Source organism: Moschus berezovskii, chromosome 8 (assembly GCF_049115385.1).
Source record: "Moschus berezovskii isolate FMDL1 chromosome 8, NW_MosBer_1.0, whole genome shotgun sequence".
Lineage (NCBI taxonomy): Eukaryota > Metazoa > Chordata > Mammalia > Artiodactyla > Moschidae > Moschus > Moschus berezovskii.
Window position 1 is genome coordinate 52,740,738 of NC_142467.1, and position 15,362 is coordinate 52,756,099.

At 38.8% G+C, this 15,362-nt stretch overlaps 1 protein-coding gene across 1 annotated transcript in view; it reads left to right on the top strand.

Moving 5' to 3' along the window:
- JAKMIP2 (janus kinase and microtubule interacting protein 2) overlaps positions 1–15,362 on the top strand; it is a 201,457-nt gene that overhangs the window by 139,683 nt on the left and 46,412 nt on the right. Inside the window, exons 3-8 of the mRNA XM_055430949.2 lie at positions 4,099–4,596; positions 8,036–8,245; positions 10,093–10,191; positions 11,657–11,803; positions 12,710–12,850; positions 14,927–14,983. Of these exons, the coding sequence (XP_055286924.1) occupies positions 4,099–4,596; positions 8,036–8,245; positions 10,093–10,191; positions 11,657–11,803; positions 12,710–12,850; positions 14,927–14,983 (1,152 nt within the window). The remainder of the gene's footprint in view (positions 1–4,098; positions 4,597–8,035; positions 8,246–10,092; positions 10,192–11,656; positions 11,804–12,709; positions 12,851–14,926; positions 14,984–15,362) is intronic.

Below are 15,362 nucleotides of genomic sequence, written 5' to 3' on the forward strand. Positions count from 1 at the left end.
AGATTAGTGTTTATAACTTAAGAGAAATTACAGAATCACAAACTGGTTCAATCTAATACACCTGCAGAAAACTTCACATAAATAATTTCAGATCATGAGTATTTCCTCTTATATCCAATACAGTATTATCTTACATTTTACAGTACTTTACATTTTAAGTTACTTTCCCATTCATTATCTAATTTAATCCTAAAAATATCTCTTTTACAGTTATTTTTTAAAGTGTAATCAAAGATCCTCAAGATAAAGTAACTTTCTTAGAGACAGTAGTTGGTGAAATCAAAATACAAACCCAGCATTCATTACTCTTTATTCATTTTTACTACAGTTTTTCATTGTTTTAGGAAGAGCTGCTAAAATTCCCCTAGTAACTCATTACCTATCTGCTCTTATGGTCATGATACTGTTCCAAATGCCTAAGGAACATAAATACATCCTGCTGAAATTGAAGATGATCAATTTCATCTTCAGTTGAAGATGATAGTTTCCTATCACTTGAGTTAATTTCCCCAAGGTAAATTAGATGGAAGGTAAATTATCAGAGATTCTAACTCAGTGAAAAATAAGGCCCCTCTTTTCAAAAATTACATCATATGAAAGAAGAATCAGCAAACATTTTCTGTGAAGTACAAAACAGTAAATATTTTAGGTTTTGTGGGCCAGAGAGGTTCTGTGAAACTACTCAACTTCATTGCAGCGTGAAAGCAGCCATAGGCAACATGGAAATGGATGGGCCTGGCTGTGTTCCAGTAAAACTGGGGTGGGAAAGATTTGGCTCATGGGGTACTGTTTGCTCACTCATAGTCTGGAAAGTCCTTCTTCAGTTCATTGTAAAAAAAAATGGAAGTAAGATTTAGGCTGTCATTACTGAAGCATTGGGAGAAATATCAAACAGAACACAGGCAGACATTGTATGTTGGGGGTATTTTTCTTTTATTGTTTCATACAGGGAAGGGATGGATGAGGGCTGCTTTGAGGAACAATGCAATCCTATTTCTCTAAAATGTGTGACAGGATATATTATTCCTGCCTCTGGTTACGAGGCTAGCCAGGAAAACACACTGGCTTACATTCTCTAATTTCACACATGCTGTTTGTCTTCTGTGTTGTGCGGACAGCCACTGGGTAGACACAGATGAACAAGGCTCACCAGAAGCCTTCTAGGAGTTTCCAGTCGAGGTGGGGTAGGACAGGAGATGGTGAGGACAGACAACTGTGCAAAAAAAAAAAAATAATAATACAGCATAAAGAAAACTGTGGAAGAGACCAGCAAGGAGGTGTTAGCAAACTGCACTGAGAAGACAAGGGCAGGAAAAATGAGCTTGGTCCTGGGTGATCGGGGTGATATGACCAGAGAGAGTAGCATCTAGCTGGGTCAGGAGGAATGAGAGGATCCCAAAAGGAGCTGAGGGAAGGGCAGATCAGGAGGAAGAAACTTAGGCAGGCACGGAGGTGTAGAGATTCAGGGTGTGTGCAGAAAACAGAATACTGCCCTATGCCTGAAATGTCCAATAAGGAGTTAAAGTGGGGGCTGAAATTCCAACCAAGTCTTCTGAGAGCTGAAAGGGGCAGCTGAAGTGTTGGGATTCTATTCCCCAACAGGAAGAAGCCCTGGCACATAGATCATAACAGGATTTTGCTAAGAGAATGTCAGCAGCAGTATGACGAAAGCTCGATGCGTTAAATGAACCCCCAAGAACTCTGAAGTAATGCTGTCCAAAAGAAGAAGAGTATAACGCAAGCCACAAATGCAAGCCACATATGTGATTTCAAAACTTCTTGTAACTACAATTTTAAAAAGTAAAAATAAGCCAAATTAATTGTAATAGTGTACTTTATTTTACCTAATTTATCCAAAATACTATATATAGTTTTGGACTTCCCTGGCAGTCCATTGTTTAAGACTCCACACTTCCAATGCAGGGAGCATGGGTTTCATGCCTGCTTGAGGAAGATCCCACGTGCCACAAGGCCAAAAAACATTCAAAATATTATAGTTTTAACCAATATAAAAATTATTAATGATATATTAATGTTTACCTCATACTAAGTCTTAGAAAAGGGGTGAATATTTTATACTTGGGGCCAGACTCAGTTCAGACTTTCCAGTATCACAAGTGCTTGCTGTGGCTAGTGGCCACCGTGCGGGACAGCGCTGCTCTGGAACGTATGCACTAATAGACACTTGGGAGGGGGCCTGGGCTGGGCTGGAAGCAAGACCCAAGAACAGCTGTTTGGGGATGCCTGGCTGTTTATTTCGCCAAATCTCCTTGTGTCCTGAGTCCTTTAAGAATAACCTACATGGGAATAATTGTTGTACCTTTAAAATCAAATATTCATACAATGCCATGTGGACTTAGAAAATCCTGTTCTAGCTAAAGGTAGGTAAACCATTAAGGTAAGTAAAATCTCAGATACTTCACGTCATAATTACAATTGTTTCAGTAAGGAATTTGGATCTTACAATTTTTCAGCTGGAAAGGCTCGGCAATTATTTTACAAAATGTTCTAATTTTACAAATGGCAAAGACTCAGTATCACTCACCTAGATATTACTCCTGGGGCTGCCCGATTTTTCCTTTTTTCTAGGTTACTGCCTGTGTGTGTGTGTGTGTGTGTGTGTGTGCAAAAGACCGAGACAGAGGAACAAAGGCAGCAGAGGTGACAGGAGGAGGACAGTACAGGAGCCTAGTGAGGCTTTTTTAAGCTACAGATGCCAGGCCACACACTTACCTACTAAATCAGAGACAAACTCACAGCCAAATTAAGGCAGTGCTATTGCTTAGCTATAAAGACCTTATGACCATTGGAACTAGTACAAAACACAGGAGAATTTTTTTTTCTCCTTGCAAGTAAAAAGATCAGAAGCAATACTTTATTCAGTTCCTCAGAGTGTTGACAGAGATGGGGGAGAGAGGGAGATAAGAGTGTGGGTAGCGAAGAATGCAGACGGACACCCGTGTCGCCGAAATAATAGCCACTGACCTCCTATAACAGAGAGGTCCTTGTACTGCAGGGGTTTTTGCTGGTGTGTGTGTATCCGTAAAAATTTGGGGGGTGGAACCAAGTTGCTATGGTAAGAAAGGTGAAATTGAGGACATATCAACCATCTTCATTCCTCACTTCCCCCTTAGCAGCAGTTATCTTCTCTTCAAAAAAAGGAAGAAGAAGAAAAAGAAAGGGAAATGTTTTGTGCTATCACTTTAGGCACCAGTTTTTTAGTTTGATCAAAATATTGAACTATGGACTATCCTGGGTGTCCTAGGACACGCATAGTTATCAGTTTAGACCTCACTAGGGATGCGTAGCCTAGAATGATCTCCAGATGATCTATTTTGAACTCCTCACCAAGATGAAAAACATTAGAGCACAATTTCCTAATTTTAATGTGTATGTCAGTTACTTCGGGATGTGTTAAACTGCAGGTTCTCATTCATAGGTCTGGGATGGATCCCCTGCATTTCTGATAAGCCTCTGGGTGATGCCTGTGCTGCTTGCCTGAAGACCACACAAAATAGTAAAGCCCCAGAACATCAAATATTTGTCTGAACAAAGTACTGGAAGCATCCTTGGGTATTTCCTCCTTTCATATACTGTGAAAGTTAAAGTGTCACAGCCTTGTCTGACTCTTTGCGGCCCCATGGACTGTACAGTCCATGGAATTCTCCAGGCATGAATACTGGAGTGGGTAGCCTTTCCCTTCTCCAGGGGATCTTCCCAACCCAGGGATTAAACCCAGGTCTCCCACATCGCCTGCGGAGTCTTTATCAGCTGAGCCACAGGGGAAGCCGAAGAATACTGGAGTGGGTAGCCTATCCCTTCTCCAGGGGATCTTCCTGACCCAGGAATCAAACCGGGGTCTCCTGCAGTGCAGGCAGATTCTTTACCAACTGAGCTGTCAGAGAAGCCCTCACATGCTGTCTTCCCAGCATAAAAAGGCCTGTGGTTTCCCGCGGGCATCCTCCCTCCTTCCACTGTGGGCTCGAATTTGAAAAGAGATGAGGCATTAGGAGATCCCAGGGATCTGAGCTGCCAATCCCTGCCTAGGAGCACATCTTGCTGATGAGGCTCACCTCTCTTCCTCCTTTCGCCCCTCAGGTATCTAAACTCGAACGAGAGAAGACTCAAGAAGCCAAGAGGATCCGCGAGCTGGAGCAACGCAAGCACACGGTCCTGGTGACAGAACTCAAAGCCAAGCTCCACGAGGAGAAGATGAAGGAGCTGCAGGCCGTGCGGGAGAATCTCATCAAGCAGCACGAGCAGGAAATGGCCCGGACAGTGAAGGTGCGGGATGGAGAGATCCAGAGGCTCAAGTCCGCGCTGTGCGCGCTCCGGGACGGCAGCAGCGACAAAGTAAGGACAGCGCTCACCATCGAGGCCCGTGAGGAGGCCCGGAAACTGTTCGATGCCGAGCGCCTTAAGCTCTTACAGGAGATTGCGGACCTGAAAACGGCCAAGAAGCAGGTGGACGAGGCGCTGAGCAACATGATCCAAGCGGACAAAATCAAGGCTGGGGACCTCAGGAGTGAGCATCAGTCCCACCAGGAAGCCATCTCCAAGATCAAGTGGGAGTCGGAGCGGGATATTCGGAGGCTGGTTAGTAACCCAGGGCAGAACCGTTCTCTTTCCAGGCTTCAGACAGCCGTGGGGCTTGCTTTTTCAGGTGTTTTTTCCTGAGTGGATTACAAACAGTGCCCTCCTTCTGTCTAGTGCTGTTCAAAATATAAGATAAGTCAGTAAGTAAATAGATGCACCCAGGCCAATATTGGCATTGTAAAAGGTAAAAGATTTTGAAGTCATGTTTCTCATGAAGATTGGATTTTTCTAGCCTCACACATATGGAGAGTTATCTATTTAATGGCTCCTGTTTCCTTGAGTGTATATAAAAATTTTCTGAATGATATACTCTTCCAACATTGGCATGTTTTGTAGGCTTTCCATTTATAAAATGTTTTTACAGGGGCAGGGGAATTTGCTTTGGCTTTCAAGGTGTCTGAAAATGGCAGCCGCTGGGAACATACTGAGGGATTCACGTGTTTTCTCCCCAGGAACTATGTCTGAAAGCAAGAAGCAGCTATAAAACCCCTAGTCATTTTACAAATTGATCTTCTTCCCCAGAGTAAATGGAGGCAATTCAAAATAGGGACCATTATAATTCTTAAATTGGTTGTCATTCCTACCTAGCTTACTTGCTATTACCAATTTCTAAGACTTACTTCAACCCCTACTGAGTTGAAGCTTTTTTTAAATATGTATGACCAAAAGCCACATCAGTCTTTTCACTTTGCTTAAAAGTAAAACATAGAATTATTGTGTGAAAGTTATAATGTTGCAGATTGACCTTGTCTTAGAAGAAGTGTTTATTTGCATCTGTTTTCAGAATGTTTAGCATCAGTTATACCTGGGTTATATATTATCAAATTAACTATAATCACCTGTTCAAGTGTACTTTGTGCTTCTCTAAAAATATTTTCTTAGAAAAGAACTTTAAAAACACTTTCCTTTTTGTATCTGTTGATTCTAACCATTTATATTCTGAGAATTCTAATTATGTCCCTTGGACGATATCTCTAGGATTTCAATTTTATGTAAAAAGTGGTTATCAGAGGACATATTAGAAAAAATTAAATATGTAATTTTCTTCGTACTGCAATACAGTGTGACTGTAAATGTTGCCTTTGCCACACTTTGCAAATTTTTTTATCCAAAATCCGTGCTATTGTATTGGTTGACAATAAAGACCAAATGCAGTGCAGAAATATTGGTCTCTGCCCTGCCTTTGGTTTTTAAAACACCAATGGCTGTTGAAGAAAGAATCAGGATATGAACTCTGGAGTCAGCAGGTAGGTAAATGAAAGGGAAGCTTCACATTAAATATTTTTGTTTGTCAATGGTTTCAATGTAAATCTACAAATATATCCACCCATCCATGGTTATAATTATTTTCATGACTTCTTTTCACTGGCACATTGCAGAGACAGACGTGCTATCTCTCTGAGTAACAGTGTAAAGTCTAGTTTCTCTGAATATTAGTTCAAAAATTGAGTGCAAACAGAAAAATGGGAAACTTTTTCAGCAATGCAGATGTACTTGTCTTCATTTTTTCCTTCTGATCTTGTTCTTACTGCAACACCCAGTTCCATTTGTGGAACAGAAAGGGAGAGAAATGGGAGTGACCCTGTGCAGAAAATTTCCCCAGGGCATTCTGATATGTACCCCCTCCCTACTTAAGAACTAAAAATTTGGCAGATTTCCAGCATTCTGAAACCAGAGTCCATGCTTATAACCAGTATGCAGTTGAGACTCCTTGACACTAGTTACTTGATATTCTCCAGAAAACCACTTTGAGAAAATGCTGGAAGGATAATCTTGGCGTAAGTATAGCACAGTACTTAATAGAATGGGCTTGAGGGTCATAAGTCTGTATTTTAAATCAGGCTTCATCATTTATTAGCCATATGACTATGATCAAGTTCTTTACCCTTTGGGTCCTCAGTCATCACCTGTGAAGCGGTGATAACAGAACTACATAATAGGATTGTTTTAAAATGAGATAAGATATGTAAGACCCTGTATGCATTGAATGTATTAAAAGATCAATAAATTTCAGTTATGATGATGAGAATAATTATATGGGTGTGATGAGGTGATTTTCCAGGAGGTTTATTTATGTAGGGTACATCAAAACCAACTAGGAACATGCAGATCTAGAGCTCTGGTAAACTGTAAATAAACCATAGATAACAGATCTAACAAATGAATATGCTGCTTAGATAAGAATAACACTGGACTCAAGTCTCCTACAAGGAGATAAAAATAAAAACAATGCTTTTACTCCCAAATTAACAGGACAGTGTTTGATTACTTGCCAAGTTATCAGATGATATCCCAGGACCATGACCTCCCCAAAATGATCTAAAATTTAATCATGTGACTTAGAGGCAGTAGCTCACAAATAGTTACATGTGGGGAAATGTGATTGTATAACACAATTTCTGTCCCAAATATATTAAAAAATGTATTTTGGTCTTAGGAACACAGCAAAGAAATATTTATACAAAGTGATTTGTTATGTGTAAGGAGACATTCTTATAAAGAGGAGAACAGCATAATATTATTTATATTAAATGTGTCTACTTGCCTACTCTATTTCCACTTTTAATATTCTCATAGAATATAATGAAATGAGAAGAAAGGATTTACCCAAAGGCTATGCTTTCTTCAGAGATTGTTCATAGACAATAATTTCACGAGCCATCACCCAAGGATGGCAGAAAGCTTTTAGTCTGATGGAAATCTGATCAGCGGGTACCAAATGCTTTTGGCCTTTAGTTGAGAAGTGTTTCTGAGACCATGCTCAGACTTAATAATAAATATATCCCACAGATACAGGTGGGAAAACAGTGGCTAATATTGCCAGTTATTTTCCATTCCTGTTCTTGTCCCAATCATGATTTTCTGATGGTAATAATCAAATGGTTGCTAAGAACTGGCTGCTCTGGAAAATGGATAGGAATGAAAGAAGCTATATAATATGAACCATGGAAGGACCGATTCACCACCTGAATGCAAACATACTGGCCTTAGAAAATGATGAGGCTACTAGAAATACTGAAACTTCTTCAGTTACAAATGACCTGTTCATTGTTGTTACTGCTTTTTAAAAGGGATTCAAAGATTGTTTCCCCAAATAGGAAGTAACATCACATATTGTCTTGGGAGACATTGTAGTAGAATATTTAGTATCTGTCTTTAATTAACACTAATAACCTGTCTTCGAGTTAACTTTTGCTTTCTACCCAGACTATTTCAAACAATATGTTGAATCACAGTATCTACACAGGATATACTAGAGAGAAAAACAATTACCCTCCTTGACACCAATTTTGCCTTATTCCTGAATTAAATATACTTGTCATATCCAGGATTTTTTTTCCTGTTTCAATGAGCAGAAAGACGTTAAGCTCATACCATTGTGAAGATGCATTTCTTTGCAGCATTGTTAAATAAAATGTCTGGGTGTCATTTAATTCAGATGGATGAGATCAAAGCCAAGGACAGGATCATCTTTTCTCTGGAAAAGGAACTGGAGACCCAAACAGGCTATGTACAGAAGCTCCAGCTCCAGAAGGAGGCTTTGGATGAACAGCTCTTTCTGGTCAAGGAGGCTGAATGTAACATGAGCAGTCCGAAACGAGAAATCCCAGGAAGGGCAGGAGACGGCTCTGAACACTGCAGCAGTCCAGTAAGTCTATTCAAGTTGAAGTGAAAGACTCAGGAGTCATCTTTTATTTAGTACCTAAGTTTTACTTTTCACTTAAGCTCTTTTCCTGTTTACTACAGAGAAATCATTTCTATCTCCTGCTATAAAACCAGGGAGTATCTTGGGAGCAGGGTTTTCTATACTTAGAGACAACAAAGTGATCTGCACTGCTATAAGCTGATCACAAGAGAATTACAGATCTTTTAAAATTCTTCGTAGAATTTTTCTAGCCCAATGATACCTGTCCAGACATCAGTGTATTTTAAGAATCATCAGTTAGATGAAAATACTTTGCCTCTTGCCAAGACTGGGAATTTTCCCTTGTATGAACAGTTGAGTTGGAAACTGGTAAAAATGGTTATCATGTACAGGGGTCAAAATGTATAACTATGTAAAAGACCAAACCATTTGTAACCATCATCTGAAAACTTCAAGTTTGGTTGCGTTTTACACTTATTTTCCTGTATTTTCATCATTTTATATGAGAAATCATTTTTAGAAATTTAGTGATAGAAATCAGCTTGTATATAGTTTACTTTCATATCTTTTATCTCTCAAAGTATTTATCTAATAAAAAAATGGTAATGTATTATTTAGGAACAAAGATAGATTTCAAAGTATTGCTAATACTTAGAACTCAGTAATGAATAATTTATTAATTGAGATATATATATATATATATATATATATATCCTAGTAGGTGGCAGAAAGAATACCGAACTAGATTTTAGCAGATGTAAGTTTTAGTTCTATCACTGACACCTACCTGCAGTGTAGCAAAATTGTCAAGAGAATATGTTCTGAAGTCATACCCTTTAGTTTAAATTCCGGATCTGCCGTTTGTTGTGTCACTTTAGCAGATCCTTTGACAGCTCAGAGTTCCCTCATCTGTAAAACAGAGGCAGTAGTGGTACTCCATAGAGCTAGTCTGAGATTATGAGAAAAGATAGGCAAAATATTGAGCATAGTGTCTGGTGCATAGCATCCAATACAGCTACTTATTGAGCTACTGATAGAGACCTTGAACAACTTAGACCTCCCTAAATCTTCCCAGTTCTGCAAAATCTTCCAGGATACTATGAATCTAGAGATATAATGTGTGTGGAACTGCTTTGTCAACAGTAGAGCACTATCAACGTGTAAGATGATAATGGACATGTAAGTGTGTAATGGTCCTGTGGACTCTAGAGCATATAATTAATCTATGATTGCTATGTGTGAAGTGACTCCATGTCTATTATACCAGTGTGGAAGCCAGCTAATCTGGGCAAAATCTCCCAGCAAAGTCTGTTCATTAATCTACTGTGTCTCATATATGGAGGTAATGCACTAGCCTTCTGATTCTGACATTTTTCTCCAAAGGTATGCAGGAATTTGCAGATCCCATCCCTACCTCCTATTCTATACTTTCTTTGGCTAAATGTAATAACAGGACACCTTTCTAACCTGTGGGAAGCACTGTGCAGTCATGACATAAGGGATGCTCCTTGAACCTCATGTAATCACAGTGTGACCCTGATCTTACAGCTCACAGGTCTCATAAACTGATCCAGCTTTCTACCACTTTCTTTGTCAGGAGTCAGGGCCCCAGGGAGTATCTGCCACATAGAATTCATTTGCAGTTTCAACCAGGCGTGATCTTAAACCCAAGCAGTGAATTTGGGGGTTGGAATAAGGTAAATATTTACTCTCCTCTGAGTAAGAGGACATTTTACTCTCAACTCATAAGCCAGATGAAAGGAACTAAGCCTATTACTTTTAAGAGCAGTATTCTGAAACTTTGTGAAAAGTTTTATTGAAGAAATTCCCATTTTAATTTTCATGTGTAGGATTTGCGAAGAAATCAAAAGAGAATAGCTGAGTTGAATGCCACGATAAGAAAATTAGAAGACAGGAACACCTTGCTTGGAGATGAACGAAATGAATTGGTGAGTTCTAAGCAGATTTTTTTCAAATTTTATTTTTTAGGCATTTTGTTATAGTAGTATGTCCACGTTCATTCACCCAGTCGTGTCCAACTCTTTGCGACCCCATAGCCTATAGCCTACCAGCTTGCTCTGTCCATGGAATTTTCCAGGCAGGAAGTCTGGAGTGGGTTGTCATTTCCTACTCCAGGGGATCTTCCTGACCCAGGGATCAAATCCATGTCTCCTGTACTGGCAGGTGGATTCTTTACCACTGAGTCACCTGGAAAGCCCCTATAGTAGTATATATGATGTTGTAGTACAGAATAATAAAGAAAAGTGCACAAATAATAAAGGTACAACTCAATAAATATGCCCAATGTGTAGTACTCATATAACTACTAGCCAGATGAATAAGTGGAGGACTACCAGCATCTCCAGTCTTCCCCTTCTTGAGACCTCTCTCAATCACCATCCTTCTAAAGTTAACCACTATACTGACTTCTCTTACTGTAGATGTCTATCGCCATTTTAAAAATGTGTTGTAGGGAATTCCTGGAGTTCCAGTGCTTAGGACTCAGCGCTTTTACGGCCAGGTCCCAAGTTCAGTCTCTGATCAGGAAATTAAGATACCACAAGCTGTGCAGTGTGTCCAATAACCACCAAAAAAATGTGTTGTAAATGGAATCATACAATAATTATCCTTTTGTGTCTGGCTTTTTTCTCAGTGTTGCAATGAGAGTCATTCATTGTGTTGCATATAGAATTCATTCATGTTCACAACTCCATTCTATTTGATTATATAATTATTATGTATTTATTATAAAAGTATATGGTATATATATCTTTATCATAAAAATGTATAGTATAATATGTATATACAATTATAGATGATAAGTACATGTATATATTTATTCATCTATTTTTAATGGACATATCTATTGTTCCATGATAGTTTAAAGTTGTTAATGGTTCTACTACATCATGTCCTGGTGAGAAAATATGTCCATGTTTGGGGGGACTATACCAAGGAGCAGAATTACTGGATCATAGAGTGTGCATACAGTCAGTTTCAGCACTTGTTACCAAACAGCTTTCCACAGTTGTTATGACAATTAAGCCCCCTCCAATAATATATGAGTTGCATTTTCTCCTTGTCTTTATAAACATGTAAAGATATTATAGATCATTTTCGTCATTTTGGTGGGTGTGAGGTGTATTCCTATTATAGAATTTTCATTTTTATTTTCCTTCTTGCTAACGAGGCAGAGTAACTTTCCAGATATCTAGTGGCCCTTCTGATATCCTGTGTGATTTGCACTTTGTCTTTTGCCCATTTTCTTTTGTGCTACTTTCATTTGCTTCTTAGTAGTAGGAATTGTTTAAAATATCCTGCCATATATTTTACACTTTTTTTGGTGGCTGTTGCTATAATGCAGTTATTTTCAGACTCTAAACAGAAGGGACACATTGTTTTATGTCTTCCCAGTTAAAGCGTGTGCGGGAAACCGAAAAACAATGTAAACCTCTTCTGGAAAGGAACAAGTGCCTCGCCAAGAGAAATGATGAACTGATGGTGTCTTTGCAGCGCATGGAAGAGAAACTAAAAGCCGTTACCAAGGAAAATTCAGAAATGGTGTGTATCATACACTCTGCAAAAGTGCACCTTCCTTGTTTTTATTATGCCACTAACCTAACTTCCTGGTCCTTCCCAGTTTATTTTTAAAATATTATGCAGTGCTATTTGTGAAAGTTTAGATTTTTCTCTTATGTAAGCAAGGAAGAACCCATAAGGAAGAATTCAAGAGAAGGCTGCTGGCTCTGAATTTTATGGAGTTTCTACATTTTGCAGAACGATAGGAGCACTTCCAGGTATCTGCACACTCTCCAAAAGCTCCAAAATAGAGAAGTAGAGTTCCAACCTGTCTCCTCAGCCATGGAAGCCTGCTTCCAGGATGAAGAACAAGGCCCTACTACAGCACAGGGGACTGTATTCAATATCCTGTGATATCACAATTATCCTGTGATAAACCAGAATGGAAAAGAATAGAAAAAAAGAATACATATGTGTAACGAGTTTCTTTGCTCTACAGAAGAAATTAACACATTGTAAATCAAATATAATTCACTAAATTTTAAAAAAAATAAAATGTTTTAAAAAGAGGCCCCCTTCCAAGAGTTTTACTGATGTGTTCTTTATAGAACAGTATAGTAAGCACCCACATCTTCTAAGACCTTGCATAATAACTGGAAATAGATGCCATCATTTGTCTTATATAGAGAGGCTATGTGCTAATGTACTCTTTCACAGACTTCTAGTCCAGCTGTAGAGATCTTCAGACATTCCCAGTGATTTCCACCTATTATAGCAGACAAAATGTATGTGAGGATGTTAGTGGGTGGGTGTGTCTATGTACTGGAGCTAGGCAGTTTTCACATTTAGCTGGAACCTCATAAAATTTCTACAGACATTTTTTATTAACCACTGAAGTTTGGGATTTTTAAAGTCTCCTCCTATACTTTCTTTTTTTCTTCAACCCAGAGAGAAAAAATCACATCCCATCCACCCTTGAAGAAATTAAAATCTCTAAATGACCTCGATCAAGCTAATGAAGAACAAGAGACAGAGTTTCTAAAACTTCAGGTCATTGAGCAACAGAACATTATTGATGAGCTCACAAGGGTAGGTCTTGGTTAATCTGTAAACTCTAAGTTGTTCTCAAGTTCAAGTAGGCAAGAAATCAACATACGCTAGAAGCACTTAATAATTTTGGATTAGCCCCAAAGGTCCTAGTTCATGTGATCAATATGTAAATATGTTCAAGAGACTATTCCAAAATTCCTTTATATCCTTTAACTGTTTTATATCTTTTCAGTTATAATCCTTTGTTAACTAATTTGGTAACTCAAATAATAGCTACAGAGCACATTAAAAGAATTCCCAAATGTATTATATATGAGTAGGTTGATGGTGTGATGTATCTTGATACCTTCTAGTATCAAGATTGTGAGGGTCAGAGATTAAATATTTTGCCTACAACAACAGGACTATAGGCCTCTTATTTCCCAACACCTTATTCAGTGTCTAGTAGTTTAATAAATATTTGTAGCTTAATAAACATTTGTTGAATGAACAGCAATGTCACAATGACATGACAACTGAAATTCCAGTCCAGATGTTCTGAGGACTTCAGTACCTGCTGAAGTAGGTCAAGCAGTTGTTACTCTCATCTGCATCTAGCTGAGACCTATGTTACGTGAAAGTCACTCAGTCATCTCCAGCTCTTTGAGGCCCCATGGACTATACAGTCCATGGAATTCTCCAGGCTAGAATAGTGAAGTGGGTAGCCTTTCCCTTCTCCAGGGGGTCTTCCCAACCTAGGGATTGAACCCAGGTCTGCTGCATTGCAGGCATATTCTTTACCAGCTGAGCCACAAGGGAAGTCTGTGTTACCAGCAGCTTTGGACTAAACCCTGTATCTGCATTTGGGTTTTCCCCTTTGCCTCTCTTTATTCTGCAAGTGACATCTGTGATCACTCTAACTTCACGACCACGCCAAGGCTTACAGAGGTGAACTGGTGATGAGAGAACTTCATACAGTAGTCTCCAGAGTAGGGTGAACAACATGATTTACTGCTATTGGGGGGAAAAATGATTATAAATTCTACTTATAATTATTCATGGTTCACCCTTTTAAATTTTTCTATATTAAGTGTACGTTATAATGCATATGCCACATTAGGAGAGTCATCTAAGTATAAATTTTTTAAGTTTTGAATATATTGAGATTGGATGATCAAATTATTTTTGTTTATAAAGGTGGGAGAAAAAATTAATACCACTGGCTTAATCTAGGTTATTTGTTAAACATGCCCTTCAAATCTCTATGCCACACACTTCAGGTCCACATCCTTGATAACTCATAAATCTCACAGAATTTGCTTGACTTTGAGTATCCTCAGTTTAAGCTGTTTCTTACAGAATTTTGAGATGTTGAGGCATTTCTACCAGACTTTCAGACAGACATAAGTGTTACTTATTTCTTCCACTTTTAAATTTGTACAATAACCATACGGAATACTTAGCAAGTGGACACCAAATTCCCAGAGTATCTCCTTTCACAAAAAGAATGAATTAAGAAATCAGTCGTTATATCTGGGCTTCCCTGATAGCTCAGTTGGTAAAGAATCCACTTATAATGTAGGAGACCCCGTTCAATTCCTGGGTCAGGAAGATCCTCTGGAGAAGGGGTAGGCTAACCACTCCAGTATTCTTGGGCTTCCCTTGTGGTTCAGCTGGTAAAGAATCCACTTCCAATGCGGGAGACCTGGGTTCGATCCCTGGGTTGGGAAGATCCCTTGGAGGAAGGCAAGGCTACCCACTCCAGTATTCTGGCCTGGAGGGATCTGAGGAAACTGAAGAATCCTACTTTAGGAGAACAATGAATAGCTATTTTGTACTTCATTTCAAGTATGAAACAAAGGATGCCAATTAGGAGCACAGTGTACTTCCTGACTGTGAGGCTCTCAGATCCACACAGATTATTGTGAAAAGTTGTAAAATATTCTTCCTTTGAAAATACTTAAGTATCAAATCCAAAGTTGCCAAATTTTACAAAACATAATCTTATTTTAAATAGAAATATGTCATCCCTCAGGGAAAAAACAACTCTGTCTTTCAAAACAAACAAACAAACAAAAACCTATAAGGAAATATGTACCAACTCAAGATCTGAAAAGCCTTTCATCTGTTTTCCAGGACCGGGAAAAGCTCATTCGTAGAAGAAAGCATAGAAGAAGTTCCAAGCCAATTAAGGTAATGAGGAAACTAGGTTATCAGGCTTTTGCCACACACAAGCACAGCCAGAGGAGTGAGGCTTGCCAAGGCATCTTCCTGCAAAAACATGATAAATCAGATGTTCCTGAACTGCAGCAGAGCATGGGGTTTATTTGCCATAAGAAAATCTTTCCTCTTGACAGTTCTTAGAAGTCAAAAAATGATTGTGTTGTTGAAAAAAATAATTGTGTTGTGGATTTTAAGCTGAAAGTGTTTGCTTTAATACAGGTTTTCTGAGTGAAGAACTAGATTTGGCATAGAAAGTGTTATCTGACAAGCTGGAGAGTCACACTTCAAGAACATGCAAGAGATACATATGATTTGATGTTTCCCATGAATAATATTAGCATCTGATACC